General features: G+C 37.6%; 1 protein-coding gene and 1 long non-coding RNA gene across 5 annotated transcripts in view; one reads left to right on the top strand and one right to left on the bottom strand.

Annotated features, from left to right (window-relative positions):
- LOC133650936 (uncharacterized) overlaps positions 1-9796 on the bottom strand; it is a 116876-nt gene extending 107080 nt beyond the window's left edge. For both annotated transcript variants that reach the window (XR_009826339.1, XR_009826338.1), the window contains exons 1-3: positions 9697-9796; positions 6275-6386; positions 520-684 (exon numbers count right to left, since the gene is read on the bottom strand). This is a non-coding gene — a long non-coding RNA (uncharacterized LOC133650936). The remainder of the gene's footprint in view (positions 1-519; positions 685-6274; positions 6387-9696) is intronic.
- The window catches only part of LOC133650935 (gamma-aminobutyric acid receptor subunit beta-2-like), a 108922-nt gene extending 96652 nt beyond the window's left edge, over positions 1-12270 (top strand). For 2 of the 3 annotated variants that reach the window (XM_062048721.1, XM_062048720.1), the window contains 5 exons: positions 538-675; positions 3843-3995; positions 6183-6427; positions 7084-7224; positions 10971-12270. In XM_062048721.1, the coding sequence (XP_061904705.1) occupies positions 538-675; positions 3843-3995; positions 6183-6427; positions 7084-7224; positions 10971-11318 (1025 nt within the window). In that variant the 3' untranslated portion in view covers positions 11319-12270. The remainder of the gene's footprint in view (positions 1-537; positions 676-3842; positions 3996-6182; positions 6428-7083; positions 7225-10970) is intronic. The other variant, XM_062048723.1, reaches the window with a different exon arrangement.
- Positions 12271-19928: the final 7658 nt, after the last annotated feature.

Raw genomic sequence — 19928 nt, 5'->3', positions numbered from 1 at the left:
TGCACTGTAACAGGCACTGACTTGTTACAACTGTGAATGAACGCAAGTGCCTGTGTAAATATTTCATGCTTCAATGTGTACACCTGTGGCTAATAAACTTGTGCAGCCGATATATGTACAAATTAAATTTGTCCAAAAATTAGGTGGGTGCGGCTTATTTTTAGGTGTGCTCCTCAGCCCAGAACTTACGGTAATTGGAATGTCTCAATAAGGAGGCAATGCCAGAATATACTGCAAAGGTCCAGATAAGGGAAATAACCACATTGTCCCAACAAAGGGACAATGTTCATATTTAATTGGAATGTCTCATTACGGAAAATGCCTAATTGACCTCTAAATGTTCAAATGAATAGACAGTGTTGATATTTGAGTGAACTCTCCCAACAAGGAGACAATGTAAAAATATGTTAAAAATTTCAAAAATTGTGAGGACAGAATTTCATATGGGATGAAAGGCATAATAAACACTGATTTCACATACAAAAAGGGTCTAAAAATGTACTTAGAGTAATTCCTGACCTTTGTACCCTTTCTCAGATGGTTATACGACAGACGACATCGAGTTCTACTGGCGGGGCGGCAACAACGCTGTGACGGGGGTGGACAGGATTGAACTGCCACAGTTCTCCATTGTGGATCACAAGCTCATCTCCAAGAACGTTGTCTTCTCCACAGGTGATGAGTCTGAACGGCATGAGCAATAATGAAAATAGTAACACTGTAATACCTGACGGGTAAAACAGTAGATTCAGTGATCGAGAAAGATTTTAGGTTGATTGTATTGTAGCTGAGATAGGCTCCAGCGCCCCCGAAGGGAACAAGCGGTAGAAAATGGATGGATGGATGTATGGATACATTTTTGATTTGAGAGACACTACTGATGCAGTACCGCCAGAACCAATGCAGTTTGTTGCATGATTAAAAAGTAATAGCGCTATAAATAATGATTGTAATGCAGCTTTTTGCTACTTCTGAACATCCTTATTATGCAAGCAGGGACATTCCCTTTAGTGGTTGCATGTATGGATCTGAGAAAATAAATAAAAAAATCCACTAATTGCTTGTACTATACCATGTCAGGATGAAAACATTCATACAGAGTTTATATCAAGGGCTACCCTCTGAGACGTAAGACACCATGACTTATTTAAAAGCAATAAACAAAAAGAGTGTTGTGATACAATTAAATATTCATGTCTTACACACTTTCATATTCATGAGTCGGTTGTGCAAGCATGCAATGTGTAAACAGGACAGCTGTTCTGCTTTTTTCCGAGGTAGCCCGAGCAATGAATGAGAATAATAATACTAGCACAGTCAATAGTTACCTGTCCTATGTAAAAGGGTTACAATGCAACATAACTCAATTTATATAAATGTTTGTGTTGGTTCCATTACTGGAATTTAAGGTGAGGCGGGGGGATTCCCTTTTAATACGCTGTCAAAGGCAGAGAGGAAGGAGTGACCCTGAGATGGCTCGAAGCTGCAAACATCAGCATCCTGTGTGTTCTTGGGCATTTATCCAATCCAAAGTGTCAAGTTTAAAACCAAGGAGAGCCAATGTCATTTCATCTCATGAATAACACATACTTTGTTGTGTAATTTCTAACTTACAGTGTTTTCTTACCGTATTAACTTAAACTTACCGTGACTCATGCTTAACTTAGCTGAATTAAATAGGGGAGCCATGCCATGGTCTCACATACTCTTAATGGTGTTTAATTTAATCTAGTCCCTTCAGCTCTTTGCTGTATCTGCATGACGTTTAAGTAAATTGCAACTCAGTTTGATTGTGATGCTCTTGTCAGGCCTTTTGTGCAACATTTTTCCATGTACTGGTAGTTATACACTATATTGCCAAAAGTATTTGGCCACCCATCCAAATGATCAGAATCAGGTGTCCTAATCACTTGGCCCGGCCACAGGTGTATAAAATCAAGCACGTAGGCATGGAGACTGTTTCTACAAACATTTGTGAAAGCATGGGCCGCTCTCAGGGGCTCAGTGATTTCCAGCGTGGAACTGTCATAGGATGCTACCTGCGCAACAAATCCAGTTGTGAAATTTCCTCGCTCCTAAATATTCCAAAGTCAACTGTCGGCTTTATTATAAGAAAATGGAAGAGTTTTGGAACAACAGCAACTCAGCCACCAAGTGGTAGGCCCCGTAAACTGGCGGAGAGGGGTCAGTGGATGCTGAAGCACATAGTGCACAGACTTTCTGCACAGTCAGTTGCTACAGAGCTCTAAACTTCATGTGACCTTCCAATTAGCCCACGTACAGTACGCAGAGAGCTTCATGGAATGGGTTTTGTGAAGAATGTACAGTATATATATATATATATATATATATATATATATATATATATATATATATATATATATATATATATGTATATATATATATATATATATATGCAAGAGTTATTTATTTCTATTCATAGTCATATTTGAAAACAGCTAGTGTTTTTCCATTTGTTCTCTTTCTATTTGTCCGCAAGTAAACTGTGTGTGTTAACCTTGACGACTTGGAATGTGTCCTTGGAGTACTCCCTTATATCTTATCTGTAGATGAACAATGAGCCTGTATGTCTTTCTGGGGAGGGTGGGAGCTGTTTGCAGATTCAAGAAGTAGTCTCTTCCGTATGAGTGTTAGAACAACTTGGGAAGCCGGTACGATTGCATGAGTCTAGGTTGTTCTCCTGAAATTTCAGTAAAGCTTGATAATATTCTGTACTGGTGATCCTTCTTACTCAGCAAATATGTCATCCAAAAGAACATGGGATTGACCAGTATGATAAATTCCCTTGGAGGAAGAACTGGTCCCGACGCAACAGTTTCCATGGCCGGTAGCTGCATCTAAGCCATACATCACCAAGTCCAATGCAAAGCGTCGGATGCAGTGGTGTAATGCACGTCCCCACTAGACTCTAGAGCAGTGGAGATGCCTTCTCTGGAGTGATCAATCACGCTTTTCCATCTGGTAATCTGATGGACAAATCTAGGTTTGGAGGTTGCATAGAGAACGGTACATTTCGGACTGCATTGTGCAGAGTGTGAAATATGGTGGAGGAAGAATTATGGTGTGGGGTTGTTTTTCAGGAGTTGGGCTTGGCCCCTTAGTTCCAGTGAAAGGAACTTTGAATGCTCCAGGATACCAAAACATTTTGGACAATTCTATGCTCCCAACCTTGTGGAAACAGTTTGGAGCGGGCCCCTTCCTCTTCCAACATGACTGTGCACCAGTGCACAAAGCAAGGTCCAAAAAGACATGGATGACAGAGTCTAGCGTGGATGAACTTGACTGGCCTGCACAGAGTCCTGACCTGAACCCGATAGAACACCTTTGGGATGAATTAGAATGGAGACTGAGAGCCAGGCCTTCTCAACCAACATCAGTGTGTGACCTCACCAATGCGCTTTTGGAAGAATGGTCGAAAATTCCTATAAACACACTCCACAACCTTGTGGACAGCCTTCCCAGAAGAGTTGAGGCTGTAATAGCTGCAAAAGGTGGACCGACATCATATTGAACCCTATGGGTTAGGAATGGGATGGCACTTTAAGTTCATACGTGAGTCAAGGCAGGTGGCCAAATACTTTTGGCAATATAGTGTATTTCAGTTAAGACACTGGTGACCAAAATACATCCAATTTCTTAAAAGCATGCTGTTGTTTTCCATCCAAAACCTTGTATTTGCTGTATCATGACTGTCACTGATTCTCACTTTAACAATCTAAGACGAGCGTATCCGAAACACTTGAACATGACAACTCCAAAAACAGACCCGCCTACTTTAAGATAGATTGGATGATGAAGCACTGACTCTTCCTTCCTTGTAGGATCGTACCCACGCCTGTCTTTGAGTTTTAAGCTGAAGAGAAACATCGGGTACTTTATCCTGCAAACATACATGCCTTCAATCCTCATCACCATTCTCTCCTGGGTCTCCTTTTGGATCAACTATGATGCGTCTGCCGCCAGAGTGGCTCTCGGTAAGTAAATCCTATGCTGGAACCACCAAATAAAACAACATTCTCATGCTCATTCAGTTGAAATTTTGCAAGATGTTCCTCGACAATGCCTGTAATAATGTTTGTCAAACAGTCATGTGGCTAAATTGTATTGATATATCTACAAATATGTTCCCCAATTGGAAAGTTTGTGTCGGATGGTTTTCTTTTAGCTCTTTTGCGTTCATCGTGATTTGTTTTGGTGTCTTTTTTTTGCCATCACTTTCCAACAAATTTGGCATACTGGTTTGTTTGCATTTTGTTGATGGACAAAGATTGTGGCTGACTGACAAAAAGGGTTCACTCTGTTTATTCAATTCTGCTAATTAATAATTGCCGTCAGGTTGTGAGCGACGCACAGAGTGAACCTTCTTGCACCCTGTTTGGAAGCGAGAGATGATAAAAACAAACAATTTGGCAATATTTTGATGCCGGCAAAGTAATTGCGTTTATTTTCATTTATCTTTTGATTAATTATTTATTGACTATCACCCAGGCTCATACAAACATGCAATTTCATGACAATTTTGGCTCAAAATGAAATTTAAAAAATTAAACCATACATTTTTTACCAAAGATAGGTAAATAATAAAGGAAAATAATTGAGAGTGGCTCATAGCTGGGTTGCTATCAGGTGACCTAGAGGCACTTCCGGGTTTCAGGTGATGCTCTAGAGTCCCATTAGGCAATGGTTAATTTACCTGCATCAGTGCAAATATTTCAAATTGCATCACAGTAAGTTTCTCAAACAAATCAAATGTTCAAACAAACATTTTACAAAGTGATCACTGCAGACACGAGCACAGTCTGATTGTGTTCCACAAGATGATGAAAGTGATTATCTTTAAGAGCCTTTCCTTCGACGCACTTTAGTTTTTTCCCTGACTTTATAAAATTATTGAACCACTTCTTTCCGTACTCTATTTGAATGATTGTATCACTCAAGAATAGAACAGTAATATGAAATTGTCTCCTCAAACTCTACACTCACACTCACTTGTCTTAATGCTACGCTCAAGCTGCTTGACCATTGTGTGAATTAAGCCGCGAAGAAGAAAAACGGATGTGACATCATATGCAAGCCAGCTGGGTAATGGGTAATGATGCTTGCTCTCTGAACAAGGATACCTGTGTTCAAATCAATTAAGGTAAATAACATACTAATGTGTCATTATGATTATATTCACTAAAATAATATTTCAGTGATTGCTGAAATAAATTATGTCTCTTGGAAAATGTGATTGAGGACCCTTAATCTAGACTTTAAAAAAATCCCACGTTTTAATAGACACCCAAAAAATACAGCATTAAAATGGATATCATAGCTATTTTTTCTCAACTTCGCTAGGCTTTCTACCGTCAGACTCGATTATGTAAACCAAAACACTTCTTAAGTGGTTCCTAGCTTACTCCACCTGTTTACTGAGTGCTCCCTATCTTCTTTTGACCTGACACGGCCCTAGTCAGCTTCATCCATCCATCCATCCATCCACCCATTCCTCGCTCTAGTCGACAAGGCAATTTCGCTGATTGAAGACTGAGCTGCATTTAGTGATTTGGGGCTTGGGTGGTGGTCAGGGGCATTTAGGGGATTTAATGAAAAGAAAAAAGGTAATGACTCATAATGGAAACGGGTCAGCAGAGTTGGCAAAACGTTTAGTCACCCCTCAAGTTATATGAGATTCAGGGAGCTTTATTCTGACATTGATTTTCAGCATTAACCTATTTGTTTGCAGATTGTTCTTTTTTTGGGTGATGGTCAGCTGGAAGCTCTGTGGCAGATGTCTATTAATTTGGTGATTGTTAACTGATGGTCATAGGACAACATTGTAACATACTGCATATAAAACTATGGGGATTCTCAATTCCATTCATAAGCCTGGAAGATCATTTCAATGCAAGATCAATCTAACTAAAAAACATCTCTAGAACCTTTGAAAGCAACTACAACTTTTCTCAGTTATACTTCTTTGCTAATGAACAAGACCAAGTTTGACATTTCAATTAAACAAAGCGTATTATTAGCAAATCCCCCAATGCAAGGACTAAAGTTGTTTAGGTAAGACTGAAGAGATAAATAGGCAACCACAAGGTCTTGTTGGAATAAATTTATTTTCCAATCTTTGCAAATCCTCAGTTTTTTTACTGTGATGATTTTTTTTTTTTCAGGTATTACCACGGTGCTGACCATGACTACCATCAACACCCATCTGAGGGAAACCCTCCCCAAAATTCCATATGTCAAAGCTATTGACATGTACCTCATGGGATGCTTCGTCTTTGTGTTTCTGGCCCTCCTGGAGTACGCGCTGGTCAACTACATCTTCTTCGGAAAGGGTCCTCAGCGTCAGAAGAGGGCTGCAGAGAAAACGGCTACAGCCAACAATGAAAAGATGAGGATGGATCCAAACAAAGTAAGATGGGCAGTGACATTCTGAGATCCACCAAAAAAAACCCACAAGTGACCCAAAATAATTATTGTAATATCAATAAAAACATGTGAGGAATCACTAAATTACAAACAACATATTGGACGTCTACACCATATGCAGTAAACGCCTCTCAGGCAAACAAAAGTTGGATGTAAATAAAAAAAACATATCTTAGCATACCAATTCACAGAGTATTTGCTTTGTTATTTTTGCTTTAATTTAAAAGCAATTTTAGAATTTGAGAAAACTACTGATAGTTTGTGTCTTTATGGTCACCACCATTTTTGTGTGACATCAGACTACTCCATCTTGGGTAGATCCCAGTCAACGTTTTGAAATACACATGGACTTTTAGACTTTCCCAATTTCTGGAGTGTAACAATGGCATTGCATGAGCTTTTGCATAATCTGAACCCCAAAAAGCCACCGTCACATGTGCGCGGTAGTTAAAATGGCCTATTAGTCCTGTCAAATCAAAGAAAATAATCTTCTAAGAAGTGATTTGTATACTGTAGCCGGTGTCGTTACCTGTGAATTTAAGTAATAATTATTGCATAAACTGCATGTTGTTGCCACCTGCACAAGCTAAATTATCCCAGTAATCGGTAGGTAACCACGGTGATCATGTGCGCTTCCAGTGGCTGGTGGGCAATGTCGTCGGCCGAGATGACACCTTGTACACGAGGATGAAACAAAGGGAACTCGATGGTCATGACTCAATGTGGGAGCCCATTTTTATGGACGACGCCGCCATTGGACTTGGGGACCAGAAGAATAAGGTAATAGAAAACGATGCAGTAGCTCAGCTCGACTGACTGTTTTATTTTATGGGCCGCTTGATGTCGTAAATATCAGTGTAAAAACAACTTAGCTCTTTATGTAAGACAGATAGTATACACCTGCAAAGTACTTTTTGCCTAAGTCACACTAAGCTAATATACATTTTAATTTTCATATTTTCATATGAACAATTGAGCATTTATGTTCATCAAACGGTTATGTAATGCTCGGCTGAATTTTGCCTACTTACAAACACATAGACAGTGCATAAGTGGTTGGTAGCTTTATTTAACAGAGAGAGAAAGTAATAAAATAAATAAAGATACTTTGAATTTGATTAAAGTTCAGATAATTAGGGATGTGCCGATTGATGTATCGGACGATTTTTCGTGACAAAGTACATGATTGCCATTGCCTATTAATGCCGATGGTGGCTGACACATTTTATTTTTAGTCCCTTAGCTTACAAGCGGCCGGCAGCTAATTATGTGTTTCCATACACAGTGTAGACCCGCCCCCTAAGCTAAAAAAAGAAACACCTCCATTACAGGAAATAAACCAAATTTCTTAATATCTTAAGTTTAACTATCACTGGAGGACGAGGCAAAAACATGTTACACACCGAGAGCAATCTATAAGCAGGCATGCTAATAGTAAAGCTAACCACTAAGCTAGCGATGAAGAAGTCCAATATATAAGTGCTTAGTTAACTTTAATGAGTGTAGATGGAACCACGTTATCGCAGAAAGTAAGCAGCTATTATAGGAAATTAACAAATAGATTGATAAGAGTCTATAGAGAGGATAATATAATAGCAACTGTTGGTGTGTCAGCACTGTAAATATATGGCTGGTGTCGATACCAATGGTCGTACCAGTTTATGATCGATACTAAAAGTATAAGGTTGATATTTTAATTTTCTCAAAATCTTTTTTTTTGTTGTTGTTTTTGTTAATGTTTACAAATTTAGAGAATACTTTTCTGGACACAGAAGTACAAAGGGCAAACCCTAAATGATTTAAATGAGTAACAGGTAGTAGTTTTACTTTACTTTATTTATTGTGTACTATTGACTTTGTTCGATCAAATAATTTTATGTAATAAAAGAGAACTAAGGAACTAGTTTAAAAACTGTGTTGATATTTTTAAATTGTCACTAGCACTCACTATAAATACACTATATTGCCAAAAGTATTTGGCCACCTGCCTTGACTCACATATGAACTTGAAGTGCCATCCCATTCCTAACCCATAGGGTTCAATATGATGTCGGTCCACCTTTTGCAGCTAATACAGCTTCAACTCTTCTGGGAAGGCTGTCCACAAGGTTGCGGAGTGTGTTTATAGGAATTTTCGACCATTCTTCCAAAAGCGCATTGGTGAGGTCACACACTGATGTTGGTCGAGAAGGCCTGGCTCTCAGTCTCCGTTCTAATTCATCCCAAAACTGTTCTATCGGGTTCAGGCCAGGACTCTGTGCAGGCCAGTCAAGTTCATTCACACCAGACTCTGTCATCCATGTCTTTATGAACCTTGCTTTGTGCACTGGTGCACAGTCATGTTGGAAGAGGAGGGGCCCGCTCTAAACTGTTCCCACAAGGTTGGAAGCATGGAATTGTCCAAAATGTTTTGGTATCCTGGAGCATTCAAAATTCCTTTCACTGGAACTAAGGGGCCTAGCCCAGCTCCTGAAAAACAACCCCACACCATAATTCCTCCTCAACCAAATTTCACACTCTGCACAATGCAGTCCGAAATATACCGTTTTCCTGGCAAACTCCAAACCAAGTCTCGTCCATCAGATTGCCAGATGGAAAAGTGTGATTCATCACTCCAGAGAACGTGTTTTCTCTGCTCTACACCACTGCATCCGACGCTTTGCATTGAACTTGGTGATGTATGCCTTAGATGCAGCTGCTCGGCCATGGAAATCCATTCCATGAAGCTCTCAGCGTACTGTACGTGGGCTAATTGGAAGGTCACATGAAGTTTGGAGCTCTGTAGCAACTGACTGTGCAGAAAGTCGGCGACCTCTTTGCACTATGCGCTTCAGCATCTGCTGACCCCTCTCTGTCAGTTTACGTGGCCTACCACTTCGTGGCTGAGTTGCTGTTCCATTTTGTTATAATAAAGCCAACAGTTGACTTTGGAATATTTAGGACAGGGGTCGGCAACCCAAAATGTTGAAAGAGCCATATTGGAGCAAAAATACAAAAACAAATCTGTCTGGAGCCGCAACAAATTAGAAGATATTACATACAGATAGTGTGTCATGAGATATACATTGAATTGAGATGACTTAAAGGAAACTAAATGAGCTCAAATATAGCTACAAATGAGGCATAATGGTGCAATATGTACATATAGCTAGCCTAAATAGCATGTTAGCATCGATTAGCTTGCAAGTCATGCAGTGACCAAATATGCCCGATTAGCACTCCACACAAGTCAATAACATCAACAAAACTCACCTTTGTGTATTCACGCACAACGTTAAAGGTTTGGTGGACAAAATGAGACGGAAAAAGAAGTGGCATAAAACACGTCCTAAAAAGTCGGAGAAAGTTATACACTACGGTGAGTTCAAGGACCGCCAAAATTAGTAGGACAAAACGGCGCTCGCCAAATACTCGAGTCAGTGAAGCATGTTTAATATAAACAGTGTGCTTTATAACAATTAGGGAGGTTTGTGTCATGTTTGTCCTCCTACAGAAACCATATTAAAACAAAAACTTTTTTTTTTTCCCCTCATCTTTTTCCATTTTTCATACATTTTTGAAAAAGCTTCAGAGAGCCACTAGGGCGGCGCTAAAGAGCCGCATGCGGCTCTAGAGCCGCGGGTTGCCGACCCCTGATTTAGGAGAAAGGACATTTCAACACTGGATTTGTTAAACAGGTGGCATCCTATGACAGTTCCACGCTGGAAATCACTGAGCTCCTGAGAGCGGCCCATTCTTTCACAAATGTTTGTAGAAACAGTCTCTGTGCCAAAGTGCTTGATTTTATACACCTGTGGCCTGGCCAAGTGATTAGGACACCTGATTCTGATCATTTGGATGGGTGGCCAAATACTTTTGGCAATATAGTGTATATGAAAACATTTTAAAATTGATATTGGCCAATATTACTTATGGATGATCGGAATCGTGAGCATTAAACCCTGATTAAAACATCCCTGCTCCAAATCCGCAATATTTTGTGGCGATCGCTTAGCAAAGTTTCAGACCCCACAAATATTTTATTAATCCCTCAAAATTGGCCAGATAATGCTTATTCGTCTCACTGTAAGAACAGACTGTTGCATTATACCAGTGGTTCTTAACCTTGTTTGAGATATCGAACCCCACCAGTTTCATATGTGCATTCACCGTACCCTTCTTTAGTGAAAAATAAATTTCAAAACATTTCAAATTCAAGACAAAGTTATGTATTTTTACTGGTGCACAAAATGAACCGTGCATCAACATCACTTTGTTCAAAGAACAAAACCAACACAGTGCATGAACTCACAACAAATGACACACCTGCAAATCAGTCTGACTTCTGCTGTTGCCGTATCCATAAAGCCGATACAGAGAAGTTTTTATTTACATGATGAGTCGGGTGTGTCTTGACCTCTGCGGCGGAGGCTCCGTCGAACCCCTGAGGCTGACTCACCGAACCCCTAGGGTTTGATGGAACCCAGTTTAAGAACCACTGCATTATACTGATTGACCAGAAGCAAACTTGATGTTTCCCTAAACAGATGGACCAACATGAAAACATCTTGCTGAGCACTCTCGACATCAAGAACGACATGGGGATTACAGAGCTGGCCCTGGGTCTGAACGACCCCCGGAACACCATGCTAACGTACGACAGCTCCACCCTGCAGTACCGCAAAGCAGGGCTGGCCCGCCATAACTTTGGCCGAAACACATTGGAGCGCCACATGACTCAGAAGAAGAGTCGACTAAGGAGGCGCACCTCGCAGCTAAAGATCAACATACCAGACTTGACTGATGTCAACTCCATAGACAAATGGTCGAGGATGATCTTCCCAACGGTCTTTTCCTTCTTCAACATCATTTACTGGCTTTACTATGTCAACTAAAAAGGAGGACTGCAGAAAGAAAAATAACTTCAAAATGTCTTATATGTGTTTAATTTAAGTATTTATGTTTGTGTCTTGTAAAACTGGACTGACACTACGTCCAGGACCGGATACATCATGTCTTGGAATGCCACATTTTGCTGACTTACACATGAAAACCTTATAGAGGGAAGATAAAACAAAAGGTGCCTGTTCTAAAATATTTTTTTTTAGAATTGACACATATTGGTTTTTCATACTTTTTTTGTATTAACTATATTTGCAGTACAGTATGTTATTGCCAAACTATATACACGTTTAAATGTATCAGGTCATCTGAGATGAATACTAATACAATTTTTATGTTAATAATTTATTCTAACATATTGTAAATACTATTTTTCGGACACTCTTTATTTATCATTTGACTAATACAATAATAACACAGTTATGAATAAGCATTGGAAGTTGTATTGATTTAGTGACATTTGACTAAGTTTACACTGTAGGCCAAAGTAGCCCAAATCTGATTTTTTTTCATCAGCTGACTGGTTACACTGCAAGTAAAATGTGGTCTTTATCAGACTCCAGTATAAACGCGCACAGGCCCCAATGTGGCCCCAACGTCACTTCCATGCGCAGTTCGATAAAGTAAAAACAATGGAAGTAAACCGGATTCCGTAAATGAACAAAGAAGTTGCTACTACTACTACTTTGCAAAATAAAAGTCGCCACACCTTAAAAAACGAGTTTGGTTTTTTTTTACGTGAAAATAAATTAAAGTTATAAAATGTATGAATGGATATATATAGTGTAATATATTTGGGAGGGTTCCAAGTTTTTTTATGGCTGTTAAGTACAGGAAACACTGACATCAGCGTGGATCTACGTTAACTTTATTTTTCAACAACTTACGTAATATACGCAACATGCAAATACGCTACTGCGTACGCGTCAATTTCAGTCCTTCAACAATTGCTATTTCTTTGGAATCAAAGTATATTTTATATATATATATATATATATATATATATATATATATATATATATATATATATATATATATATATATATATATATATATATATATATATATATATATATATATATATATATATATATATATTAAATATAGTTTATAATTTGCGCATTATTGACGCATGATGCACCGAAAATTTGGCTACAGAGAAAATACTTTGCTCAGCGAAACCGGATGTTGTGATGACATATCCACTTTTGCTGAAGGGCAGCGTCTTTTTTAGTGCACAGGAATGACGTAGCGTGCCCAATGATGACGTAAAAGTCCAATTCTGGTCGCATTGTTGTTTAGACTAAAGTCACATTTGGAAAGATCAGATTACAATCGGTTTCAGATTTTAAGCAATTCGGAGCGTCTAGACTGGCAAAGAATATCCGATCTGTGACACTTGCAGTGTAAACTGGGCCAAAGAGAAATTCATCCAGTAATATTTCTGTAAAGACAAACAACTGCATACTAGATGTACTAATAAGTAAAGAAATTAGCTTTGCACACATACATAAAAGCACAAACCTTAGCTCATTATATCCATTCCTAAAATGATGTATTCCTCTTGCTGACAAGGCTGTGTTTCAATCAGGTCATTATAAGAACAGTAAGTTGAAAATAATATAATTTAAAAATATACATTTCAGTGTCCTTTCGCATTTACAAAGGGAAATTGTATATAAACGTTTTGCACACAAAATGCTAAAAGCCATAGAGGCTGCACCATTGGTACAACGCCGGTATACTGTAAGGCTCTAATTAACTGGAACTTCAGTAGAACGTGAATAATTAAACATGTTAACATTTTCTTTTAAATAATATACAATTAAAACCAAAAAGGTTATTTCAAATATTTGAGAATGTTTTGTTTTTTCTATTTACTTCCATTTGTTCGCTAATTAAATACCTCAGTGGGGCTTTAATACAAAAAAAATGTAGTTTGTTGATGTAGAATTTGAAATATAAAAGTAAAACCCAAATACCTTCCAAAACTGACATTTCAATCCACAATGTAGACTTTGACCCTTTGACTTGGCAAAGGTATACGGTCTGTTTTAATGGCTACAGTCAATATCAGATTTTAGAAAATCTAGCTGTTTATGTTCTGTAACGGACACATCATCCTACTTTGTGTTTTCAGGGGAATTTTGTATGTTTATGTATGTTGGTTTTTCATAGAGTCAGAAAAACTAACAAATACATTTCCCGTGTTTACCTAAAACACAGAAGATGAACATTTATTTTGTCTCAGTGACTACTAGGGTTGGGCGATGTGGCCTAAAATCTATTTTGTGATATGATTTGGAGCCCACTGCGATAACAATATTAATGTAACTATTTCAAAACAAGTTACAAAGCCTAATAATTTGGCAGCCGATGTATGCACTAACACTTGTATTATTATTTACTGTTAATAGCCGGTTGCTTTCTGTTGGAAAGCTACATGGTTCTATTCACTATTCTGTTAAAATGTAACAATATCTTATTATTCTGTTGAGTGGATATTACAATATGACACCTTTGGGTATGACCCAATACAAAGCAGTTACAGGGGCAGTATTGGCCATACCAATGCTCACACCTGTGAATTTAAACACAATCATAATCAGATAGAAAACACAGAGGATGGCAGTGCGACAATACAAATTAAATATCCTTATTCACTTCCATTACATACAATATTTTGAGCAAAATAAACCCAATACTTCAAAAATAACTAAACATAAGCAACAAATTCTATTGGCTCTGACTTAAATCCGTTGTTTTTTTGCACTTAAAGCTTTCCTGAGTTTGTAAACAATAACATAGGTGAAAAAAACTATTTTGAGATAGTAAAATCTTGATCTAACCGTATGCAGATAATATACTTATTGTATCCTCCGACACTATATACCAGGGGTCACCAACGCGGTGCCCGCGGGCACCAGGTAGCCCGTAAGGACCAGATGAGTAGCCCGCTGGCCTGTTCTAAAAATAGCTCAAATAGCAGCACTTACCAGTGAGCTGCCTCTATTTTTTAAATTGTATTTATTTACTAGCAAGCTGGTCTCGCTTTGCTCGACATTTTTAATTCTAAGAGAGACAAAACTCAAATAGAATTTGAAAATCCAAGAAAATATTTTAAAGACTTGGTCTTCACTTGTTTGAATAAATTCATTAATTTTTTTACTTTGCTTCTTATAACTTTCAGAAAGACAATTTTAGAGAAAAAATACAGGATTTTTAAACACATATACCTTTTTACCTTTTAAATTCCTTCCTCTTCTTTCTTGACAATTTAAATCAATGTTCAAGTAAATTTATTTTTTTTATTGTAAAGAATAATAAATACATTTTAATTTAATTCTTCATTTTAGCTTCTGTTTTTTCGATGAAGAATATTTGAGAAATATTTCTTCAAACTTATTATGATTAAAATTCAAAAAAATTATTCTGGCAAATCTAGAAAATCTGTAGAATCAAATTTAAATCTTATTTCAAAGTCTTTTGAATTTATTTTAAAATTGTTGTTCTGGAAAATCTAGAAGAAATAATGATTTGTCTTTGTTAGAAATATAGCTTGGTCCATCCATCCATCCATCCATCCATTTTCTACCGCTTATTCCCTTTGGGGTCGCGGGGGCGCTGGAGCCTATCTCAGCTACAATCGGGCGGAAGGCGGGGTACACCCTGGACAAGTCGCCACCTCATCGGTTGGTCCAATTTGTTATATATTCTAACAAAGTGTAGATTGGATTTTAACCTATTTAAAACATGTCATCAAAATTATAAAATGAATCTTAATCAGGAAAAATTACTTATGATGTTCCATAAATTATTTTTTAAATTTTTTCAAAAAGATTCGAATTAGCTTGTTTTTCTCTTCTTTTTTTCGGTTGAATTTTGAATTTTTAAAGAGTCGAAATTGAAGATAAACTATGTTTCAAAATGTAATAGTCATTTTTTTCGTGTTTTCTCCTCTTTTAAAGCGTTCAATTAAGTGTAAATATAATTAATTATTAATAATAACATAGAGTTAAAGGTAAATTGAGCAAATTGGCTATTTCTGGCAATTTATTTAAGTGTGTATCAAACTGGTAGCCCTTCGCATTAATCACTACCCAAGAAGTAGCTCTTGGTTTCAAAAAGGTTGGTGACCCCTGCTATATACTATGGAGTATAAGGAATTTACATGATTTACTACAATGGAGGTGATGTCTAGTTGGCCGCTACATTGCCTCGAGGACGCGGCTTTTTAACTGTGGAGGGACAATAGCCGCCAGCTCTTTAGCAAAGATGCTACATTGCGTTGAGGATGCGGTCGTTCCCTTGTTGCTGTCAAATCTACGGGACACAGATAGAATGTGCCATCAACATGCATTATCACCGTATTATTAAAAGCTCTATCGTCCACCAAATGTATATAATTTGAATCATATATTGTCTATATCGCACAACCCTATGACCACTTAAAGGCCTACTGAAATTATTATTTTTTTATTCAAACGGGAATAGCAGATCCATTCTATGTGTCATACTTGATCATTTCGCGATATTACCATATTTTTGCTGAAAGGATTTAGTAGAGAACATCGACGATAAAGTTCGCAACTTTTGGTCGCTGATAAAAAAAGCCTTGCCTGTACCGAAAGTAGCGTGACGTCGGAGGTTGAAGGGCTCCTCACATTTCCCCATTGTTTACACCAGCAGCGAGAGCGATTCGGACCGAGAAAGCGACGATTCCCCCATTAATTTGAGCGAGGATTAAAGATTTGTGGATGAGGAACGTAAGAGTGAAGGACTAGAGTGCAGTGGAGGACGTATCTTTTTTCGCTCTGACCATAACTTAGGTAAAAGGGCTCATTGGATTCCACACTTTCTCCTTTTTCTATTGTAGATCACGGATCTGTATTTTAAACCACCTCGGATACTAGATCCTCTTGAAAATGAGAGTCGAGAACGCAAAATGGACATTCACAGTGACCTTTATCTCCACGACAATACATCAGTGAAGCACTTTAGCTACAGAGCTAACGTGATAGTATCGTGCTAAAATGCAGATAGAAACAAAAGAAATAAGCTCCTGACTGGAAGGATAGACAGAAGATCAACAATACTACTATCAGGAGACACCGAACCAAACACTGGACATGTAACCACACGGTTAATGCTGTGCCGCCTGTCGAAGCCTAGCAATGCTGTTGCTAACGATGCCATTGAAGCTAACTTAGCTACGGGACCTCGTCAGAGCTATGATAAAAACATTAGCGCTCCACCTACGCTAGCCCTCATCTGCTCATCAACACCCGTGCTCACCTGCGTTCCAGCGATCGACGGCGCGACGAAGGACTTCACCCGATCATCGATGCGGTCGGCGGCTAGCGTCGGATAGCGCGTCTGCTATCCAACTAAGTCCTCCTGGTTGTGTTGCTGCAGCCAGCCGCTAATACACCGATCCCACCTACAGCTTTATTCTTTGCAGTCTCCATTGTTCATTAAACAAATTGCAAAAGATTCACCAACACAGATGTCCAGAATACTGTGGAATTTTGCGATGAAAACAGAGCTGTTTGTATTGTGATACAATGTGTCCCAATACTTCCGTTTCAACCATTGACGTCACGCGCAAACGTCATCATACATAGACGTTTTCAACCAGAAGTTCCCCGGGAAATTTAAAATTGCACTTTATAAGTTAACCCGGCCGTATTGGCATGTGTTGCAATGTTAAGATTTCATCATTGATATATAAACTATCAGACTGCGTGGTCGGTAGTAGTGGCTTTCAGTAGGCCTTTAATATTTCAGGTGTCTACAAAAACATAGCCACGATGCTCTGTCTATAAATGACTAATTAGTAAAATCATTTCGATCACTCACTTGTTTCTATGATATAATTTCAACTCGAGAAAATTCAGTTTCAACCTGGCAGCCTTGGACCTGATGTTTACATGCAATCATCAGGGTCATGACCTTGTGCTATGGAAGCCACTGACATTTGCACACAGACGTTTTGCTGTTTTTTGTTTGTCGTTTAAAACAACACATACCTTTATCTTTGATAAATGAGTTTATTGTATAAGTAAGGAAAAAAATATATATATCATATTAAGTTGTATCCGAGAAAATTATGTTTTATATAGGTAAATATGATTTTAACGCCCATTTGAGATAATGTTCCTAAAGTCAATTCTAGCTAAGTATGTAAATATCAGATATAACCTTACTAATCAATTGGAATATGTAATTGTTGTGAATAAATACATGATTGTGAGCTTTCTACAGAACTGAACAATATGAGAATCCCAGTGTAATTTATATTTTATCATAAGAACAATGCATAGGCTGATGTGGGAAAAAATGTACATAGTATATTTTACAGTGTCACTTGATCACTTTTTGTTCCAAACTATTTTGGTTGGTTTTGCCAAACATGTAATAATGAATGTAGAATATATTATTTTGCAGCTAACATGTTTTTTTTTTGTTTTGCAGTATTTGTTGCACCAGGAATTAGCTAAACAAAACTGTACCTTGTTTTCACTCACAAGCAGTAGCCCCGAATTTGAATCATCTCAGGTCACGGCGATGCACACTACTGAAAATATAACAATTACACACAAAAAACTTCAAGGACAGAGAACTTGTTTAAGATGTTTCTGTGGAAGATTTGTGTTGTATCACCGTTAATATTGTTTACAAGTGTTTTACTACATACGGTACACTAAGTATACGTTACGGTTTCAATCTAAACAAAAAACATCAGCCATTTTAAATATGTTCAATTTTAGTCATCATTATTTACGAAGGAGTAGTAGGGCCACACTGAAAAGGAAACCTTAATCATATTATGACAGTAGTCATAATATTACTAGAGTATCACCGAATTCCAAGAATAAATGGTATTTTTTTTCGAGAAAACATTATGTGATATTACGAGCGCTGATCTTTTTTTTCTAATATTATTGCTTTTTTTCTTGAGAAAATGTTTTTAATTAATTCCCTTAATTTTACAGTTGTTATGTTTTCCTCATGTTGTAACTTTTCAGTGCTGCCCTAATACTGCTTTGTAATAATTGGTAGTAGTTATTAGTGAATGTAAGATCACAAGGAGTATGTTTTAGTGAGAGTGCACTGTGCATATTTATCTTTTCATTTGTATGTATTTCCTTCTCAGAGTACACTGGCAACTGGCATGTAAGTAAGGTCTACTTCAAGTTCAAACACTTTAATATGTCTTTGTACTTCACAGCATTTTTGTTTCATATATTTTTATACTTGTGTAAAAAAAAAAAATGCAAAGACTGCTCTTTGGCAAAACCTTGTAAATTTAAATTTCACATATTTATACTATACAAAGTGACTACTGTATATTGTCCTTAAGGGGCTCTGAAAGCGGATTAACATGTATGCTCTTGAAAGCCTTTCAGAAACCCTTGTAAAAAAAAAAGGAAAAAAAAAAAGAAGATTCTTTGTGGTTGTCAATGGATTTAAAAACGGCTCTTAAGGCTTGTGGAAATGTTTTGGAATGGTCTCTAGAGGAGAAAGACAGACTGACAGCCTAAAAGCCTAAATGACTCATCTTGGTGACAGTGTACTTTTGCACACACTCACAGAAGAAGCCTTAGACTCGTGCTGCCCTGGACTACTTTTAATCCGAGCGGCGTCAATCCTTCTTACCTTCTCAACACCATCCACCTCGAACAAATCTTTGTATGTGACCCTCACAGAAACATTCCCAGGAACTCAGAACTGTACCAGCTCTGCCTCCAAGGTATTCCCTGTAAAAGCCAATGTCTGTCTCTACAATGAAAAAAAAAACATGGAAATGATAACATCATCAATAAATATTGTATACAGTTCCATTTGTACATTTTAATTACTGCAAACCGCATTTCATATAAATATTTTCTTCATATCTAGTATGTTTTTATTATCTGAAAACACCAAATATACAGAAGTTAAAGCCACTTATTGTTGATGCTGTTCCACGCAAATACACCTTGCAAAATATTCAGTTGATTCAACAATGACCACATTTTTTCATGTTCAATTAAAAATTTAAATTATTTGAAGAAGACGTACACTACCGTTCAAAAGTTTGGGGTCACCCAAACAATTTTGTGGAATAGCCTTCATTTCTAAGAACAAGAATAGACTGTCGAGTTTCAGATGAAAGTTCTCTTCTTCTGGCCATTTTGAGCTTTTAATTGACCCCACAAATGTGATGCTCCAGAAACTCAATCTGCTCAAAATAAGGTCAGTTTTGTAGCTTCTGTAACGAGCTAAACTGTTTTCAGATGTGTGAACATGATTGCACAAGGGTTTTCTAATCATCAATTAGCCTTCTGAGCCAATGAGCAAACACATTGTACCATTAGAACACTGGAGTGATAGTTGCTGGAAATGGGCCTCTTTACACCTATGTAGATATTGCACCAAAAACCAGACATTTGCAGCTAGAATAGTCATTTACCACATTAGCAATGTATAGAGTGTATTTCTTTAAAGTTAAGACTAGTTTAAAGTTATCTTCATTGAAAAGTACAGTGCTTTTCCTTCAAAAATAAGGACATTTCAATGTGACCCCAAACTTTTGAACGGTAGTGTACGTTAATGCAAAG

The sequence above is a fragment of the Entelurus aequoreus genome, linkage group LG05 (genome assembly GCF_033978785.1).
Source record: "Entelurus aequoreus isolate RoL-2023_Sb linkage group LG05, RoL_Eaeq_v1.1, whole genome shotgun sequence".
NCBI classification, from domain to species: Eukaryota; Metazoa; Chordata; class Actinopteri; order Syngnathiformes; family Syngnathidae; genus Entelurus; species Entelurus aequoreus.
The sequence above is the reverse complement of the archived record's forward strand: the minus strand, read 5'-3'. Positions and strand labels throughout refer to the sequence as shown.